This window comes from Mobula birostris, chromosome 13 (genome assembly GCF_030028105.1).
Source record: "Mobula birostris isolate sMobBir1 chromosome 13, sMobBir1.hap1, whole genome shotgun sequence".
NCBI classification, from domain to species: domain Eukaryota; kingdom Metazoa; phylum Chordata; class Chondrichthyes; order Myliobatiformes; family Myliobatidae; genus Mobula; species Mobula birostris.
The window spans coordinates 49,699,359-49,716,962 of NC_092382.1; the positions used below are offsets into that span (position 1 = coordinate 49,699,359).

The following is a 17,604-nucleotide window of genomic DNA, read 5'->3' on the forward strand; positions in this document are numbered from 1 at the left end:
GAACTCCATTCTAAATGGCCTACCCCTTATTCTTAAACTATGGCCTCTAGTTGTCGACTCACCCATCAGTGGGAACATGCTTCCTGCCTCGAGCGTGCCTAATCCCTTAATAATCTTATATGTTTCAATAAGATCCTCTAAATTCCAGAGTATACAAGCCCAGTTGCTCCAATCTTTCGACATATGACAGTCCCGCCATCCCGCGAATTAACCTTGTGAACCTACGCTGCACTCCCTCAATAGGAAGAATGTCCTTTCTCAAATTTGGAGACCAAAACTGCACACAGTACTCCAGGTGTGGTTATGAAATACAGGAAATTGAAGTGAACACTTATGAAAGAAATAAAGAAGGCATGAGATTGTCTCAGCAGACAAGGTGGAGGAGAATCCTCAGGGATTCTGCAGATTTGTTAAGAGCGAAAAGATTGCAAGGGAAAAAGTTAATCCTCTGGAAGATCAGAATGGTAATCCATATGAGGAGACAAAATAGATGGGGGAGATTTTTGTTTGCATCCATAATTACATGGGAGACGGACACAGTCTATAGAAGTGAGGCAAAGCAGCATCAACTTCATGGACCCTGTACAGATTAAAGAGGTGGAGGTGTTTGCTGTCTTTAGGCAAATTAGCGTGGATAAATCCCCAGGGCCTGACAAGTTGTTCCCTAAGACCCCGGGGAAGACAAGTGCAGAAATTGTCGGGGCACAAGCACAGATATTTAAATCATTCCAAGTGACAAGGGAGGTGCTGGAGGATTGGAAGACAGCCAATGTTTTTCCACTTTTCAAGAAAGGCTCTAAAAATAAAGTAAAATATTGTATGTCGGTGAGCTTGACATCAGTAGGGGGAAAGTTATTGGAACGTATGTGCAGGAACCAGATATATAAGTATTTGGATAGATGTGGACTGATTAAGGATCGGCAGCATGGCTTTGTGCATGGTAGGTCATGTCTAACCAATCTTATAGAGTCTCTCGAGGAAGTTATCAGTAAAGTGGATGAAGGCAATGCAGTGGATTTTGTCTACGTGGACTTTAGCAAAGCACTTGACAAAGTCTAATGTTGGAGGTTGGTCCAGAAGGTTCAGTCACTCAGCATTCAAGATGAGAGAGTAGATTGAATGAGACACTGTCTTTGGGAGAAGCCAGACTGTGGTAGCAGATGGTTGCCTCTCTGACTGGAGGCCTGAGACTAGTGGTGTGTCACAGGGATCAGTGCTGGATCTGTTGCTGTTTGTCATCTATCTCAGATATCTGGAAGATAACATAGTTAGCTGGAATAAACAAATTTGTGGATGACAACAAGATTGGTGGTGTAGCGGACAGCAAGGAAGACTATCATGACGAAGTGAGATCTGGACCAGCTGGGAAAATGGTTTGAGAACTGGAAAATGGAATTTAAAGCAGACAAGTGTGAATAGTTGCACTTTGGTATGACCGACCAAGGGAGGACTTTCACAGTGACTGGTCAGGTACGGAGCAGTGTTGTAGAAGAAAGGGACCTGGGAGTACAAGTCCTTAATTGACAGAAAGTGGTATCACAGTTAGATAGAGGCGAAAAGAAAGATTTCAGCCCATTGACCTTCATGAACCAAAGTACTGACAACAAAAGATGGATGTTATGTTGACTTGTATAAGACATTGTTGAGGCCTAATTTGGAGTATTCTTTGCAGTTTTGGTCACCAACCTACAGGAAAGATGTGAAAGAGGTTCAGAGAAAATTCACAAGGATGTTGCCAGGTCTGGAAGACTTGGGTTAAAAGGAAACATTGAACAGGTCAGGACTTTATTCCTTGGAATGCAGAAGATTGAGGGGAGATTTGATTGTGATGGTGGGTTATAGATAGGGTAAATGCAAGCTGGCTTTCTCCACTGAGATTGGGTGGGACTACAACCAGAGGCCATGGGTTAAGGGTGAAAGGTTAAACGTTAACGGGAACATGAGGGGAAACTTCTTCACACAGATGGTCATCTGAGTGTGGAATGAGCAGCCAGCACAAGTGGTGCATGCAAGTTTGTTTTCAACATTTAAGAGGTTTGTGTAGGTACCTGGATGGTAGGGATAAGGGAATAGAAAGCTTAAATCAGGGGTCCCCAACCTTTTGTGCATTGCGGACCAGTTTCATATTGACAATATACTTGCGGATCGGCTGACCGGTGGGGGGGTGGGGGGGGTTGCGGGTAGGGTTGTCAACAGACGAGTAGCAGTCAAATACGCTGGGTTTTCACTGAAAAGACTACAATGACCATGAAGCCTTGCGCGGGCACCAGTGTGCATGCATAACTTGCGCACGCGTGTACGATTTCTTTCTACAAATCGTTTTTGGTGATTCTGCTCGGGGGTGGGGGTGTGTTAATCACGACCAGAATATAGATGATAATTAGCTAATACACTCAATTTTGTTTCTAAAAGGGTTTATCTAACGATTTTAATTTTAAACACACAGCGCATATTTCCTCGCATGAATATAGTGATAAGTCAATTATCAGGGGAGGACAGGGGAGCTTGAAGTGAATGTTGAACGAACTTCCAGTAGAAGTGGTAGAGGCAGGTTCGATATTATCATTTAAAGAAAGAATTGGATAGGTATATGGACAGGAAAGGAGTGGAGGGTTATGGGCTGAGTGCAGGTCGGTGGGATTAGGTGAGAGTAAGCGTTCAGCACGGACTAGAAGGGCAGAGATGGCCTGTTTCTGTGCTGTAATTGTTATATAGTTGTATAAGTCAATAGCATCATAACATTTTAAGTATTGTTTGGATATTAAACACGCAGCACATATTTTCCCTGTATGAACATATAAAATCATTGCAACACACCAATATCACTGAATCAGTGGGAGCCCTGGGCTTGTTTTCCTGCAACAAAATGGTCCTATCGATGGGTGATGGGAGACAGCAATACTCGAAGGAGATTCCTAATGTCCAGTATATTCCGCAGTTTAGTTTTCATTGCATTCATTGCAGAGATACATTGGAAATGGAAGCAACGTTTTCAGTGCTTTTGTGGCCATCTCAGGATATTCAGCCTTGACTTTGATCCAGAATGCCAGCAGAGATGTTACATCAAACATCAGCCCGCCATCATTTGCAAGCTCGAGGAGTTGATCTCCTTCCCGCGCTGACATGGGTGACGCGTGGGGAATGACCTCACGTGCATAATGGCTCAACAGTGGACGTGACGGGGAATGAGGAAAGGTGCAGCTGACTCCTATCGCCAAATCATATCGTTTCCTCGCAGCCCGGTAGAACATGCTCTGCGGCCTGGTTCCGGTCCACGGCCCGGTGGTTGGGGACCGCTGGTTTAAATAGTTCAGCACAAACCAGATGCCTCAAAGGGCCTGTTTTTGTGTTTTAATTTTCCATGACTGTGAGAAGAACCTGAAATAATCCAAAAATTCACATTAAGTCCTTTTAACAGCTGTGCGGACCAACCATTCATCTCAGCAGGAATTTTTTACATGGTGTTAAAACTGTGGCACTTTAAATTAACAGTACATAAAAGAAAATCCCAGCTGCACGTCAACAAAGGCTATTTGTGTGAGAGTGTTTCGGTTACTGTGGGGCCAGGCGCCCATGCAGCTCAGTGGGAACAGGGAATAATAGCAATGGAGAGAGTCAAACTGAGCCAGGTCACAAATTGGAGACGGCAGAAATGCCCCATTCTTATAGAGACATAGATATCGACATAGAATAGTACAGCACATTACAGGCCCTTCGGCCCACAATGTTATGCCAACCCTCGAACCCAACCTCCCATATAACCCCCCACCTTAAATTCCTCCATATACCTGTCTAGTCGTCTCTTAAACTTCACGAGTGTATCTGCCTCCACCACTGACTCAGGCAGTGCATTCCACGCACCAACCACTCTCTGAGTAAAAAAACCTTCCTCTAATATCCCCCGTGAACTTCCCACCCCTTACCTTAAAGCCATGTCCTCTTGTATTGAGCAGTGGTGCCCTGGGGAAGAGGCGCTGGCTATCCACCCTATCTATTCCTCTTATTATCTTGTATGCATCTATCATGTCTCCTCTCATCCTCCTTCTCTTCAAAGAGTAAAGCACTAGCTCCCTTAATCTCTGATCATGATGCATACTCTCTAAACCAGGCAGCATCCTGGTTAATCTCCTCTGTATCCTTTCCAATGCTTCCACATCCTTCCTATAGTGAGGTGACCAGAACTGGACACAGTGCTCCACTTGTGGCCAAACCAGAGTTTTATAGAGCTGCATCATTACACCGTGACTCTTAAACTCTATCCCTCGACTTATGAAAGCTAACACCCCACAAGTTTTCTTAACTGACCTATCTACCTGTGAAGCAACTTTCAGGGATCTGTGGACATGTACCCCTAGATCCCTCTACTCCTCCACACTACCAAGTATCCTGCCATTTACTTTGTACTCTGCCTTGGAGTTTCTCCTTCCAAGGTGTACCACCTCACACTTCTCCGGGTTGAAGTCCATCTGCCACTTCTCAGCCCACTTCTGCATCCTATCAATGTCTCTCTGCAATCTTCAATAATCCTCTACACTACCTATAACACCACCAACCTTTGTGTGGTCTGCAAACTTGCCAATCCACCCCTCTACCCCCACATCCAGGTCGTTAATAAAAATCACGAAAAGTAGAGGTCCCAGAACAGATCCTTGTGGGACACCACTAGTCACAATCCTCCAATCTGAATGTACTCCCTCCACCACGACCTTCTGCTTTCTGCAAGCGAGCCAATTCTGAATCCATCTGGCCAAACTTCCCTGGATCCCATGCCTTCTGACTTTCTGAATAAGCCTACCATGTGGAACCTTGTCAAATGCCTTACTAAAATCCATATAGATCACATCCACTGCAATAGCCTCATCTATATGCCTGGTCACCTCCTCAAAGAACTCTATCAGGCTTGTTAGACATGATCTGCCCTTCACAAAGCCATGCTGACTGTCCCTGATCAGACCATGATTCTCTAAGTGCCCATAGATCCTATCTCTAAGAATCTTTTCGAACAGCTTTCCCACCACAAATGTAAGGCTCACGGTCAATAATTACCCGGAGTACCCCTACTACCTCTTTTGAACAAGGGACAACATTCGCCTCCCTCCAATCGTCTGGTACCATTCCCATGGACAACGAAAACATAAAGATCCTAGCCAGAGGCTCAGCAATCTCTTCCCTTGCCTCATGGAGCAGCCTGGGGAATATTCCGTCAAGCCCCGGGGACTTATCCATCCTAAAGTATTTTAACAACTCCAACACCTCCTCTCCCTTAATATCAACATGCTCCAGAATATCAACCTCACTCATATTGTCCTCACCATCATCAAGTTCCCTCTCATTGGTGAATACTGAAGAGAAGTATTCATTGAGGACCTCGCTCACTTCCACAGCCTCCAGGCACATCTTCCCACCTTTATCTCTAATCGGTCCTACCTTCACTCCTGTCATCCTTTTGTTCTTCACATAATTGAAGAATGCCTTGGGGTTTTCCTTTACCCTGCTCGCCAAGGCCTTCTCATGCCCCCTTCTTGCTCTTCTCAGCCCCTTCTTAATCTCCTTTCTTGCTTCCCTATATTCCTCAATAGACCCATCTGATCCTTACTTCCTAAACCTCATGTATGCTGCCTTCTTCCACCTGACTAGATTTTCCACCTCACTTGTCAGCCATGGTTCCTTCATCCTACCATTCTTTATCTTCCTCACTGGGACAAATTTATCCCTAACATCCTGCAAGAGATCTCTAAACGTTGACCACATGTCCATAGTATATTTCCCTGCAAAAACATCATCCCAATTCACTCCCACAAGTTCCAGCCTTATAGTCTCATAATTTGCCCATCCCCAAATTAAAAATTTTCCTGTCCTCTCTGATTCTATCCTTTTCCATAATAATGCTAAATGCCAGGGAGTGGTGGTCACTGAACCCCAGATGCTCACCCACTGAGAGATTTCTAAACTGACCCAGTTCATTACCTAGGTTTAGATCTAGTATGGCATTCCCCTTAGTTGGCCTGTCCACATGCTGTGACAGGAATCTGTCCTGGACACACTTATCAAACTCTGCCCCATCTAAACCCTTGGAACTAATCAGGTGCCAATCAATATTAGGGAAGTTAAAGTCACCCATGATAACAACCCTGTTATTTTTGCACCTTCCCAAAATCTGCTTCCCAATCTGATCCTCTGTATCTCTGCTGCTACCAGGGGGCCTATAGAATACCCCTGACAGAGTAACTGCTCCCTTCCTGTTCCTGACTTGAACCCATACTGACTCAAAAGAGGATCCTGCTACATTACCTACACTTTCCGTAGCTGTAATAGTATCCCAGACCTGTAATGCCACCCCTCCTCCCCTTTCTGCCCCCTCTCTATCGCTTTTAAAGCACTGCAATCCAGTGAGACAGGAAGAGCATCAGGGAATTGATGGTCATTCCAGATACCAGCACAGTGCCAGTCAGAAGATGATTTCTCTCTCCAACTTGGGTTCAACCTCACTGTAACAGTGTGATACTAGATCAAACCTTGGCAAGTCAAGTACCCTCATCTGAAACGTTGTCCTACATCCATTAATGGATTTTTAAAATCTTTTTACAGGTTAAAAACAAGAAGGAATTTGTCTCCAGGGATCTCAAACATGGCACACCAGTTTTGCTGTCTCTGTCTAGCTGTTTAAGTGGAGCAAGGGATTCAATCAACCATCCTTCCTGCTCAGACAGTGGGAATGGATTCACTCGGTCATCTCAATTCAAGGTCCATCAGCAAGTTCACACTGGGCAAGGCCATTCACCTGTACTGTGTGTGAGAAAGGATTCATTTGGTCATCCCACCTGTGGACACACCAGTCAGTTCACACTGGGGAGCAGCCGTTCACCTGCTCAGACTGTGGGAAGGGATTCACTTGCTCGTCTACCTAATGGCACACCAGCAAGTTCATACTAGGGAGCGGCCATTCACCTGCTCGGACTGTGGGAGGGGATTCACTTTGTCATCTCACTTACTGACACACCAGCGAGTTCACACTGGGGAGAAGCTGTTCACCTGCTCAGTCTGTGGGAGAGGATTCACTCAGTCATCCCACTTACTGGCACACCAGTCAGTTCACACCGGGGAGTGGCCATTCACCTGTCCAGAATGTGGGAAGGGATTCACTCGGTTATCCCACCTACAGATTCATCAGCGAGGTCACACTGGGGAGAAGCCATTCACCTGCTCAGAATGTGGGAAGGGATTCACTCGGTCATCCATCCTACAGAGTCATCAGCGAGTTCACACTGGGGAGAAGCCGTTCACCTGCTCAGTCTGTGGGAAGGGATTCACTCGGTCATCCAACCTACAGAGTCACCAGCAAATTCACACTGGGGAGAAGCCATTTGCCTGCTCAGTCTGTGGGAAGGGATTTACACTGTCATCCACCCTACAGAGTCATCAGCAAGTTCACACTGGGGAGAGGCTGTTCACCTGCTCTGAATGTGGGAGGGGATTCACTCAGTCATCCCACCTACATATTCATCAGCGAGGTCACACTGGGGAGAAGCCGTTCACCTGCTCGGACTGTGGGAAGGGATTCACTCGGTCATCCATCCTACAGAGACACCAGCGAGTTCACACTGGGGAGAAGCCATTCACCTGCTCAGTCTGTGGGAAGGGATTCACTTGGTCATCCACCCTACAGAGTCACCAGCAAATTCACACTGGGAAGAAGCCGTTCACCTGCTCAGTCTGTGGGAAGGGATTTACACTGTCATCCATCCTACAGAGTCATCAGCGAGTTCACACTGGGGAGAAGCCATTCACCTGCTCAGAATGTGGGAATGGATTCACTCGGTCATCCACCCTACAGAGTCATCAGCGAGTTCACACTGGGGAGAAGCCGTTCACCTGCTCAGTCTGTGGGAAGGGATTCACTCGGTCATCCGACCTACAGAATCATCAGCGAGTTCACACTGGGGAGAAGCCGTTTACCTGCTCATTCTGTGGGAAGGGATTCACTCGGTCATCCACCCTACAGAGTCACCAGCGAGTTCACACTGGAGAGAAGCTGTTCACCTGCTCAGTCTGTGGGAAGGGATTTGTACTGTCATCCACCCTACAGAGTCATCAGCGAGTTCACACAGGGGAGAGGCTGTTCACCTGCTCAGACTGTGGGAAGGGATTCGCTCGGTCATCCCACCTACTGGCACACCAGTCAGTTCACACTGGGGAGTGGTCGTTCACCTGCTCAGAATGTGGGAAGGGATTTACTTGGTCATCTGGTCTCTTGAAACACCAGCGAGTTCACAATGGGGAGAAGCCATTCACCTGCTCAGAATGTGGGAAGAGATTCACTCAGTCATCCAACCTACAGAGACATCAGCAAGTTCACACTGGGGAGAAACTGTTCACCTGCTTAGAATGTGGGAAGGGATTCACTGAATCATCCCAACTACTGGCACACCAGTCAGTTCACAATGGGAAGAGGCCGTTGTTATGAATCCCGAGGTTTCATTTGCTGTGGACTGTCATTTTAAGAGAGAGAGCGAGATTAAGAAGGTGAATCAGTCTGACTTGCAGCTTGTTTGGTTTTAACCAAGGACGCAGACACTCAAAGTCAGACGGAGACAGAGGAAAAATGGAAGGATTGAAAAAAGGGAAATAGTGGCCAAGGGTCACTGTTTAGAACTCTTCTATGCCCACAAGGGTGGGTTAATTATCGATTCAGCGAACATCGAATGTGTGTTTATCACCTCGTTTGATCCATAGGAGTGGATCGGATTTGGGGTACCCTGTGAAGACCACTTACGTGTTATCCCTTGCCTGGGTGTGGTCTGGTAATTCACTGGAAGACGATACCCCTTGTGACAAGTCACTTTAGGTGATAATTTGTAAGTGGATTTGGAACAAAGCCGGATAAAATCTACGGTGACTGTTATCTCATTTTACCACCGTGGAACCTGTGGAATTCGACATAATTGCCTTCTCTCGACATTTACCCGGGATTACAAATATCTCTCTCTCATCACCTATTCCGTGGATGAACTGAATTTTCGTACTTTACCATCACAAGACTCTAAGGCTTGTTTCCCCCGAGCTCAATAGTCTGGAAGTTATATTTACACACATATATACACATAACACTGTTAACTTTTGTTTATCTTTCTGAAGTTACTGTATTATAAGTAGATACTAATAAAGATAGTGGTTTTAACATCAAAACCAAATTCCAGGTGTAGTCTACTGCTGCTGGTTCATTTCTAAAATGTTACGGTTCGTAACAAAATTGGAGTCTGCGTCCAGGATAGGAACAAAATTGGGAGTGTATTGATTAATTATCAATTTCATTGGGGAAATCCTTTTTGATTTACTTGTGTGTGGAAAATCAGCAGCAATGGATGTCGATAGATTTCTGCAAGCGCCAACCTCTGAGGCGTTAGAGTACGCCAGAAGGATTGACTTGTTGAGAATTGCTAAAAAGTTAGAACTTGCTAAGGTGAAATCGACAATGAGGAGGTCACAGAGGCAGAGGATAATAGCTGAGTATTTTGTATCTGAGGATGTGTTTAAAGTGAAAGGGTTGGAGCTGTTTCCTGAAAGTAAACCTAGTGAGCTTGAGCTCCAGTACAAGTTAGAAAAATTAAAGATGGAGGATGTGGAAAGGCAAAGGCAGTTTGAGGCTGAAGAGGCAGAAAAGCAGAGAGAAGAAGCAGAAAGACAGAGGCTGTTCGAGTTAGAAAAGATAGAGAGATCACAGAAAAGGGGTCTAGCTTTAGACTTCGGTGATAAGTTTGAAGCCAGTCAGGAAGTTAAATTGGTACCTCCATTTGACGAGGCAGAAGCTGATAAATACTTTGCATTTGAGAAGTTTGTTCAGAGTGTAAAGTGGCCAAAAGAGGGTTGGCCTATTCTCTTACAAAGTGTAATTAAGGGGAAGGCTCAGCAACCCTATTCTGCTTTGACAGTTGATGAAGCAGCTGATTATGACACAGTGAAACAGGCTGTGCTCAAAGCTTACGAGTTGGTCCCAGAAGCATACAGGCAAAAGTTTAGAAATTTGAGGAAATCTGTGAATCAGAATTATACGGAATTTGCTCATGAGAAGTTTGTGTGTTTTGACCGCTGGTACACATCTAAGAATGTAAATGATCATTTTAACAGCTTGAAAGAGTTGGTCTTAATTGAAGAATTTGAAAGGTGCGTCCCTGATGACATAAATACATATTTAGATGAAAACGATTCTGCCAGTTTGCAGGAGTCTGCTTGATTAGCAGATGAGTTTGCTTTAACTCACAAGTTTACCCGAATAAGAGCTTCCAAAAGAGTATCAGGGATAACCAGGGTAAACCAGAAATTTAAGCTGGGATGAGTGACAAGAGTAAGGATGGAGGGAAGCAGTTGAAGTAGAAATATTTTGTTCTTACTTGTTACTATTGTAAGAAAACTGGTCATGTTATGGCTAATTGTTCCATCCTGAAGAAGAAAAAGGAAAAGGAGACAGTCCCAAATGCCTGTGATCAATATGTTGAAGCACTGATAAACCCACCGGGTTCTGAACATTCTGTTGAGGCTCAGTTAAGGACTGAGAGGTCTGACCGAGTTAAGAAGGGATTTGATCATTTTGTGTCAGATGCGTTTGTATTAGTAAAGGAAGGGTCAACCCCGGTACCAGTGAAAATTCTTCGAGATACTGGTGCTCCTCAGTCACTTATATTAGACAGTGTTCTAAAGTTTGGTGATGAGACTGACATTGGTGAGGTAAATCTTATTAAAGGCATTGGGGGTGGCATGGTTTCTGTGCCATTGCACAGGGCAACTTTACAGTCAGGGTTGGTTTCAGGACCTGTTAAGATCAGATTATGCTCCAGTTTACTGGTGGAAGATGTTACTTTGTTGTTAGGGAATGACCTGGCAGATGGTGAAGTTATTCCTGCAGTGCAGTTGACAACTAAGCCAACCACTGATAACCCACAGATGGACTTTAACGTTTATCCTTCCTGCGCAGTAACTTGAAGTATGGCTAAAAAGTCTGCCAATGCAGACTGTTCTGTGCAGCACGATTCCGATACCCATGTCAGCCAAAAATTGGGATTCAGTTCATGATGACCTGTCAGGCACTTTTCTGTCTTCATTGTTTCAACAGGATTCAGGTAGTAAGTCTGATGAGAACGTTTTATCTCTGTCTAGGAAGGAGTTTATAGCAGAACAGAACCGAGACCCTGATATTGAAGCTTTAAAAGAAACAGCTCTGTCAGATAATGAGATTGAGAAAGTACCAGTTGGCTATTATCTCAAGGATGGAGTGTTAATGAGGAAGTGGAGGTCGCCTGCTATACCTGTGAGTGAGGAATGGGCAGTTGTTCACCAAGTTGTAGTCCCTAAAGTTTATAGGACTAACATTTTAACTTTGGCCCACGGTATGCCCTGAGGTGGCCATTTCAGAGTGAATAAAACTGTAAACAGGATTATGAAAGAATTTTACTGGCCTAATTTGAGGAAAGATGTTGTGTTCTTTTGCAGAACTTGTCACACTGGTCAAGTTGGATGTAAACCTAATCAGGTCACCCCAGTGGCCCCACTCCGGCCCATACCTGCGTTCGGTGAACCCTTTTCCAAAGTTATAGTGGATTGTGTTAGCCCATTGCCAAAGACTGAATCTGGCCATCAGTGTTTGCTAACTATTATGTGTACTGCATCCAGATTCCTGGAGGCAATACCTCTCAGAAATATTAAAGCTAAAACTGTGGCGAAGGCTCGTACCAAGTTTTTTTATTTTATTTGGTTTACCTAAAGAAATCCAGTCTGATCAAGGAAGTAATTTTACATCTGGATTGTTCCAGCAGGTAGATTATGAACTGGGAGATAAACAAATTACAGCGTCTGAGTACCATCTGGAATCGCAAGGGGCTTTAGAAAGATTTCATTCTACCCTCTAAACAATGATTAAGACATACCGTGTTGAAAATGGAAAAGACTGGGATGAAGGAATACATTTGCTTTTGTTTGCAGTATGAGAGTCGGGACAGGAATTACTGGGCTTTAGCCCTTTTGGACTTGTATTTTGTCATAGAGTGAGGGGAACTTTGGCCTTGTTAAAGGAACAGTGGATTGATGGGGATGTACTTGTTAACTTGTTAGACAATGTTTTGAAGTTCAAAAATAAAGTACACCAAGCCTGTAGTCTAGCGAGACAAAACTTAAAGATTTCTCAAAACAAAATGAAGTGTTGATTTGATAAGTGGGCTTGCGAAAGAAAATACCAGATGGGGGATAAGGTGCTTGCCTTATTTCCAATGTTGACAAATCCACTTCAGGCGATATTCAATGGACTGTATGGAATAGTTTTTCAAAGTAATGATATGGATTATGTAATTAAAACACCCAACCAACGTAAACTAACACAGGTGGTACACATAAAAAGATAAAGCCTTATTGGACAAACAGGCACCATCTGTGAGTGTTGTGAAAATATATGAATCTGGCAACCCTGAGAATGAAACAATTGACTCGTCTAAGGCTACATCCACACTAGACTGGATAGACCAAAGCTTTTTCTCTTCATTTTGACCCTCTGTCCACACTGAAACGATGTTTTCCCCCCTCGAAAACAGAGATTTTGTACAACGCCCTCCTGAGCGTGTAAATTTGAAAACGCCGATTGTGTAGTGCAGCGTGGACGGGCTAAACAGATATTTTTAAAAACGCTGTCATGACATGCCGGAACAAATGGCGGAAGCATGGCATTTAATTGTTTTCTTGAATGCAACCCCCCACACAACCTAACAATTTCAGAACAGACGGCAACAATACTGAAGCCAGAAAAGTTAGAAATGTACTTACCTAATACTTTGACCCATAGCTTACTGAATAAATAAGTATACTAACTTTGCCCTGTTTTCTGTCCTTGCTTGTGTGAAGGTAGTTTACCTATTTATGCAAGTACTTCTTTTACAATAGATGTGTAACAGCCTAATGTAACATTGTATGGAAATACAAGATAATACTGATGCAGACATGTTTTATACATTTAACAAGGCGCTTTATTTGTCACGGACTCTTCTGGCAATCCACCACCTTACTATTTACCTCAGGAATTGGGCTTCAATCCCCTCGTTTAATTTCCAATCATTCCCAGGTTCCACTACCTACACACACCTGTTTTCCATCAGAAAATGCAGGATAAAGGAAGGCTGTGGAAGCATTGGAAAGGGTACAGAGGAGATTTACCAGGATGCTGCCTGGTTTAGAAAGTATGCATTATGGTCAGAGATTAGGGGAGCTAGGGCTTTACTCTTTGGAGAGAAGGAGGATGAGAGGAGACATGATAGAGGTGTACAAGATAATAAGAGGAATAGATAAAGTGGATAGCCAGCGCCTCTTCCCCAGGGCACCACTGCTCAATACAAGAGGACATGGCTTTAAGGTAGGGGGTGGGAAGTTCAAGGGGGATATTAGAGGAAGTATTTTTACTCAGAGAGTGGTTGGTGCGTGGAATGCACTGCCTGAGTCAGTGGTGGAGGCAGATACACTAGTGAAGTTTAAGAGACTACTAGACAGGTATATGGAGGAATCTAAGGTGGGGGCTTATATGGGAGGCAGGGTTTGAGGGTCGGCACAACATTGTGGGCCGAAGGGCCTGTGCTGTGCTGTACTATTAAAATGTTCTATGTTCTAAAGACGCTGTGATCACAACAAGGAGCTGCCAGTTCATTGGTCGACTCTGGTGTGAGTAACCTCATTTCATGGTTCTTAGGGCCATTAGTTCTAAGTCTAGCATCACTCCTGGATTCTCTCCAAACCCAAGACTTCAGCTAAAGACTCTCCTGGAAACCGATTCCATGCTTGCTACGGCGATAATGCCTTCTGACTCTGTCCCCGCGCCCGGGTTCTGCACTTGGGTTCGTCCACCACAACACTCGTGTAATGTGATTAATGTATTGCTTGTGCAAACAGTCAATAGATGCAATTATCACCTTTGCCCAGTAACTCATTCTATTGCACATGTTAAACACAGAAAAAATAATACACAAAGACATGGCCAAGGTAAAGGCAAACAAATGAGGTAACAGCAAATGTCACTTTTGCCCAGTAACAAGCCTCATTCCATTTAGTTGTAGCTGTCGTCCCTTACATCGGTGAAGAGACTATGGCTGCAGAAAATGTTTCTGGACAAACACGCACCAAGTACACCTTTTCTTCTTCGCTTGTTTTCCGTGTGTCTTGTGCATGCCCAGTAGGAGGAGATTCACCCAAATATCCATTCTAATGTGGACGGAGGTATTTTGAAAATCACCTGGTGTGGACGTCTATTGTTTTTATGCCAAACCGACGTTTTCAAAATTATCCGGTCTAGTGTGGACGTAGCCTGAGACTTTTTACAAGCCAAACATGGTCCCAGTTAGGCTAATGAACTTGGTTGTTCTAGAAAACATTGATAACAAGTTGGATCATCTGCAGCCAAAGCAAGAACAACAGCTGAAGGAATTAATTCTGAAGTTTAAAGATTTATTTCCCGGTGTTCCCAAGCAAACGACGGTCGCAGTACATGACGTAGATATTGGTCAAGCCAAACCGATTAAACAACACCCATATCACATGAACGTAGAAAAGTGTAAATTGGCTGAGCAACAAATTGAATATATGCTGAAAAATGGTATTTTTAGGCCTTCAAAATCAGATTGGAGCTCACCGTGTGTTATAGTGCCCAAACCTGATGGTACTGTTAGATTTTGCACTGATTATAGGAAGGTAAATGCAGTAACAAAAACAGATGCCTATTCTATCCCTAGGGTGGATGATTGCATCGATAAAGTTGGAAAAGCTAAAGTTATTATAAAGGTTGATCTGTTGAAAGGGTATTGGTATGTTCCATTGACAGACAGAGGTAGAGAAATTTCTGCATTTGTGACAGCTTCTGGGTTGTATGAATACAATGTTTTGCCATTTGGAATGAAAAATGCTCCAGGAACATTCCAGAGAATGATTGATTCTGTAATTCGAGGGTTAGAACACGCAATTGCCTATATTGGTGACTTAGTCACAGGGAGTGACACTTGGGAAGAGCATATCTCTGCAGTAGAAAAGCTGTTTGACAGGCTTTCCCAGGCCAACCTTACAGTTAACTTAGCTGAGAGTGAATTTGGCCCTGCCACTGTGACCTATCTTGGCTATGTAGTAGGTCGAGACAAGTTGGCTCCTGTTCAGGCAATTTCTGAAGTTCCTATTCCAACTAGTAAGAAGCCTCTTAGAAGATTTCTGGGAATGGTTGGATATTATCATAAGTTCTGTAAGAACTTTGCAGATATCGCTCTTCCTCTGACTAATCTCCTGAAGAAGGGTGAAAAGTTTGTTTGGACCGAGCCTTGTCAGGAGGCATTTGATTGATTGAAAGTTATTGTTTGAGATTAGGTCAATCAATGTAGTGTCATCAACAAATGTAATTAGCAGATTGGAGCTGTGGGTGATGACACAAGTCATGGGTGCACAGAGAGTAAAGGAGAGGGCCAAGGAGACAACCCTGTGGGGTTTGTGTGCTGAGGGTCAGAGAGACAGAGGTGAGGGAGTCCACTCTTACCACCTGCCGGCGATCTGACAGGAAGTCCAGGATCCAGCTACACAAGGGCAGGGTGAAGGCCGAGGTCTCTGAGCTTCTTGTCGATACTTCACGCCTTCATATGGCTACGGCTCTGCCCGTGACTGCAAGGAACTGCAGAGAACTTTGGAGAGCAGAGAACATCAGAGAAACAAGCCTCCCCTCCATGGACTCTTCCTACACTTCCCCTGTGTCGGAAAAGCAGACATTGTACTCAAAGACCCTCACAACCCGGACATTCTTGCTGCAAACCCGCTCCCCCATCGGGGAAGAGATTCAAAAGCCTTAAAGCGCGTACCACCAGGCTCAAGGACGGCTTCCTGTCTGCGGTTATAAGCCAAATGAATGGTCTCCAGTCCGATAAAATGGACTCGACCTCACAATGTAACTCGATGTGACCCTGCACCATATGTCTATCTGCACTGCACTTTCTCTACAGCCATAATGCTTTGTTACAGTTATTGTTTTGTCGTATATCAGCTCAATGTACTGTAGTAATGTATCAATCTGTGTGGAACGTAGGTCAGGCAAGATTTTCACTGTACGTGATGATAATAAACAAATTCCCTATTTTAATCATGTGGAAATATTAGACAGACTGAGCTGCTTTGGAGCCACAGAAGGAAACTTAACTGTTGTCATTTCTGAAGAATGCAAATAAATGGAAAAGGCTTCAATCTCGCATTATGATCTGCGGTAACTGGGATCAGGTGACCGGTGGTGGGTCTGCCATATCAATATCAGAATCAGGTTTAATAGCACCGGCAAATGTCATGAAATTCGTTGTCTCTGCGGCAGCAATAGAACCGAATTTATAGCAATAGATTTTAACAATTGTGATTTAAAATAAGAATATATATATATTAAATAGTTAAATTATGTAAGTAGTACAACATTAAAAAGAAAATGAAATAAACTATTTTAATTGTGTGGAAGTATTTGACTGACTGAGTTGTTGCTTTGGAAATTCTGGAGTGAAGCTTAACTAAACTGCACACATTTCTGAGAAGCTCAGATAAATAGAAAAGGCTAAATTCTCACATAAATGGGTCATACACCCAGAAACATTGGCTGCACTTCAGCAGGTAAAAACAGTGGAATGAAACATGCTGAAAATATTGCAGACAAAAACATATTGTCCACCCACAACGAGAGGACGTGACAGATCCGGATCTCACTGCCTTGTTTGAATGGGCAGAAGATGAAGCTACACGGACACGTAGAGCAGTGACCGGAAGATGCTGCAGATCTGCGGGGAAAATGTGAACAGGAAACGGGATCAGGTGACAGGTGGAGGGTCTCCCACCTGAACCGGTGACTCTGGTCCTCGCCCCTCACACGCTGCCCAACCCATCCGCCGCATTTCCCATATTATTCCATATTTACACTAGATACATATTTAGTTTTTCACTCCATATCTTCCCTGTCCCTTTCCATCCACCTCCAGGTCACAGAGTCACGGGCTCGATTCCCATCCCGGTCCGACACACAATTCAGATGCAAACTGGAAATGTGTAGGTTTCATTTAAATCAGTCTTATGTTCATAAACACTAATTTCCATTCACATTCCTCCGGCCTCACTGGACAGTAACACTGAAACAGCAGATGGTGGCCATTCACCCCCTCTAACCATCAACAAGATGGCGGCTGCTCTCCCATCTCAGTCACGTGTTTCTGCCCGATCCTCATTTCCTCGATCCCTCCGGTCTCCACACATCTGCTGGCCTCTGTTTTATGTCAGGACGATCACTGAGTCTTCACCACCCTCTGTGGTGGGGATTTACAGACATTCACCACCCTTGGAGTGGAGACATTTCCCCTCATCTCAGTCCCAGACAGTCCACCCCCTTTTTCAGAGACTGGGATCCCTGGTTCAACTGGTAATGATGTTATGCATTTCAATGTGTTCACCTCTCAGTCCTCGATTCTCGAAATGAAAGTGTTAGCGCATTTGATCTTTCTTCATATGATGACCCCACCACTCCAGGTGAATCTTCATTGCACTCTCTATAACAAATACTCTCTAACCTCTTTGTTAATCCTCTAT

The 17,604-nt window shown here is 44.2% G+C and overlaps 1 protein-coding gene across 4 annotated transcripts in view; it reads left to right on the top strand.

Moving 5' to 3' along the window:
• LOC140206822 (uncharacterized) overlaps nucleotides 1–17,604 on the top strand; it is a 28,396-nt gene that overhangs the window by 8,803 nt on the left and 1,989 nt on the right. For 2 of the 4 annotated variants that reach the window (XM_072275060.1, XM_072275061.1), the window contains exon 3: nucleotides 6,589–11,475. The exons of 1 other annotated variant lie outside the window; for it this stretch is intronic. In XM_072275060.1, coding sequence (XP_072131161.1) covers nucleotides 6,908–8,464 — 1,557 coding nt within the window. In that variant the 5' untranslated portion in view covers nucleotides 6,589–6,907 and the 3' untranslated portion in view covers nucleotides 8,465–11,475. One more of the 4 variants, XR_011888400.1, reaches the window with a different exon arrangement.